The sequence below is a fragment of the Lipotes vexillifer genome, unplaced genomic scaffold, assembly GCF_000442215.2.
Source record: "Lipotes vexillifer unplaced genomic scaffold, Lipotes_vexillifer_v1.1 scaffold53, whole genome shotgun sequence".
NCBI classification, from domain to species: domain Eukaryota; kingdom Metazoa; phylum Chordata; class Mammalia; order Artiodactyla; family Lipotidae; genus Lipotes; species Lipotes vexillifer.
The window spans coordinates 3,169,993-3,172,555 of record NW_006791814.1 but is presented as its reverse complement, the minus strand read 5'-3'; the positions used below and the strand labels follow the sequence as shown (position 1 = coordinate 3,172,555).

The 2,563-nt window shown below is 55.2% G+C and overlaps 1 protein-coding gene across 2 annotated transcripts in view; it reads right to left on the bottom strand.

Annotated features, from left to right (window-relative positions):
- SGK2 (serum/glucocorticoid regulated kinase 2) overlaps positions 1–2,563 on the bottom strand; it is a 20,692-nt gene that overhangs the window by 10,439 nt on the left and 7,690 nt on the right. For both annotated transcript variants that reach the window (XM_007464750.1, XM_007464751.1), the window contains exons 3-6: positions 2,354–2,403; positions 1,790–1,847; positions 1,527–1,610; positions 923–1,054 (exon numbers count right to left, since the gene is read on the bottom strand). In XM_007464750.1, the coding sequence (XP_007464812.1) occupies positions 923–1,054; positions 1,527–1,610; positions 1,790–1,847; positions 2,354–2,403 (324 nt within the window). The remainder of the gene's footprint in view (positions 1–922; positions 1,055–1,526; positions 1,611–1,789; positions 1,848–2,353; positions 2,404–2,563) is intronic.

Below are 2,563 nucleotides of genomic sequence, written 5' to 3'. Positions count from 1 at the left end.
CAGCAGGAAAGATGAATTAGCAGGGGTGGACCACCTACTGAGTTTCAGGCTCCAGCCAGACCCTCTCACGTCTCTAATCTCCCTTAATCTTCCTGACTACCTTCCAGGTATCAAGTAGGAGGCCAGTTTCACAGAAGAGGAAACTGGAAGGGTCAGAGCAGTCAGGTGACTTGCCCAAGGTCACGTACTGTAATTGGCAGAGCTGTGATGTGAACCCGGATGTGTCAAAGATGTGCTTTTCCTCCAACCCAGGTGATAAAATGATTATGATGGTCAAACTGAGCCTAGGTTAGATCTGCTCCCGGGCAAGTTGCTTTGGTCTATTTGGCTGGCAAAGAAAGCCCTTTACCTCCACCAGGGAATTTAGGGATGCAGGACAAAAACTTCCCTCTTGGCACCAGGCTAAGGAGCATGAGGTCACACAGGTTAAATCTGGGGTCACTGAGAAGGGCCATCTTGTCATCTTGTTCAGAGAGGCAGAAGGGGGAGCCCAGCTTATCCCAGCTGTGCTTCTGGGGCACCAGGTGGCCTCAGATCATTCCCACAGGGACTGGTCACTCCCATGCAGTGGTCTTTGGTGTAAGATGGGGGCATTAGGAATACTGACCACAGAGCTCCTCTAACATTGACTTTTCCCAGGTCCACTGAAGGGATTCTGGGCAGCTCTGCTTGGAAGTCAAGTAATGATAATGGCTGGGAGTTCGATAGACCTGCCTTCAAATCCTGGCTCTGCCGGGTACAGGCTGAGTGGCCTTGAGCAAGTGAGTTACCTGCCCAAGCCTCGGTTTTTTTCAGCTGCAAAATGGGTCTGTTGTAAGGTTGAGGGGAGATTGTTCTAGGACCTGGGGCACCATGAGCATGTGGGATGGACAGCTCCTGCTGACAGCCGGGCAGGGAAGGCGCCAGGTGGACCTATACCCACCTCTCCCCCGTTGACATAGTCCAGCACAAAGTAGAGCTTCTCTGGCGTCTGGAAGGAGTAGCGCAGGCCCACGAGGAAGGGGTGGCACATGTTCTTCAGGAGCACGCTGCGCTCCGCCATGATGTGGCTCTGCTGCAGAGTCACACAGACGGGCCATGTCACCGCCTACACGGCCACCTCACCCAGGACCTTCTCGTGCCCCTGCTCAAACACCCACTGTGACTCCTCACTGCCCTCAGAGCCAAGCCCAGGCTCCTTGCTTAGCATCCAGGACTCTGGGTGGCCTTTGGAGAGCCTGAAGTGTGACCCCCACGTTGCACAGATTGGGAGGCCGGCACCTGACAGAGCAGAGAACTGGTCCACCATGGAGCCCTGAATCTTTAGGGGAAAGCAGAGAGCCGGGCCGGGTTACCTGTAGGCCCTTGGGGTAAGGCGGTTAGCCTGCCTTCCTGGAGAAGGGTCAGCATCCCGGGCACCACCTGGCCTCCCTGCTGGGCCATCTCTGTGCCCAGAGTTGGGACGCATCTTTGGAAGCCACCTGAGGCTGGGGGCGGGGGGCTGTCAAGAAGCAGGAGAGGAGATGCCTGGGCCCAAGCCCTGGTACCTCTTTCTTCTTTAAGACGGACTTTTTCTGTAGAACCTTCACTGCGTAGAACATCCCGTCGGACTTGTGCTTGGCCAGTAGGACCTGAGCAGAAAGACAAATGCAGAACCTGTGGTGACTACTCCTCCAGGCTTTGTATTTCTCGATGGCAGTGCAGGCCTCCAGCCCCTGTCCTGCGCCCATGATTCTGCAGGTTGTAAGCTCCCTCTCTGCATGGCCAGAGAAGGGGAGACCCAGGCCTTCCATGCTCACAGGTCACTCACCTTCCCGTAGTTTCCTTTGCCAATGACTTTGAGGAAGTCGAAGTCGGTGGGCCGGGCACTGGGGGACGAGGGAGGAACACGGGTCAGCATTTGCAAGCTTGGGAAACTTGATGCGTTAGTTCAAATCAGAGCTTCTTTTTAACTTTGAAGCTGGAGAAGGCAGGGAGCTTTCTAAGAACGCCATGTTCTCCCAGCCAAGAGGGTCTTATAAGACTGGCCCCTGCCCCTGGGGATCTCACAATCGTGTAAAAACAGACAAGGTCGGGAGAAAACCAGACGCAACAGCATAGAAGGCAAAGGAATCTGACCTCCAAAGACTGAGAAGGGCCTGGAGGGTGGGGAGCTGCTAGTAATGCAGACTTTGGGGGAGTGCTTCAGCCACAGGGCTCAGCATGGGCAGAGGCTGGGGAATTAGTGGGAGATGAAGCTAGGGGCCGGTCCTAGGCCCAGACGGCAGAGGATCTTGACGCTGGACCAGAGAATTGGATTATATTCCCAAGGTGAGGAGGGAGCCAGGTATGAGGGGAGCCAGGGAGGAAAGTTATATGAGAGATGAGAACTCACTTTGGGTTGGCCGAAGTCCCCAGGTTGATATTCCCATTGGCCCTTGGAGGCTAAAGACATTTAAAGAAAGAAGTGATTAAAATCAGAGGGTCCCTAGGCCTTGGCTCCCTCTCTTTCCCCTGGTCCAAGCCCTGCTCCTTTTCCAGTATCTCTACTAGGCTTCTTCCCTCCCCCCCTCCCTCCTCCCTCCCTCCCTGCCTCCCTCCTCCC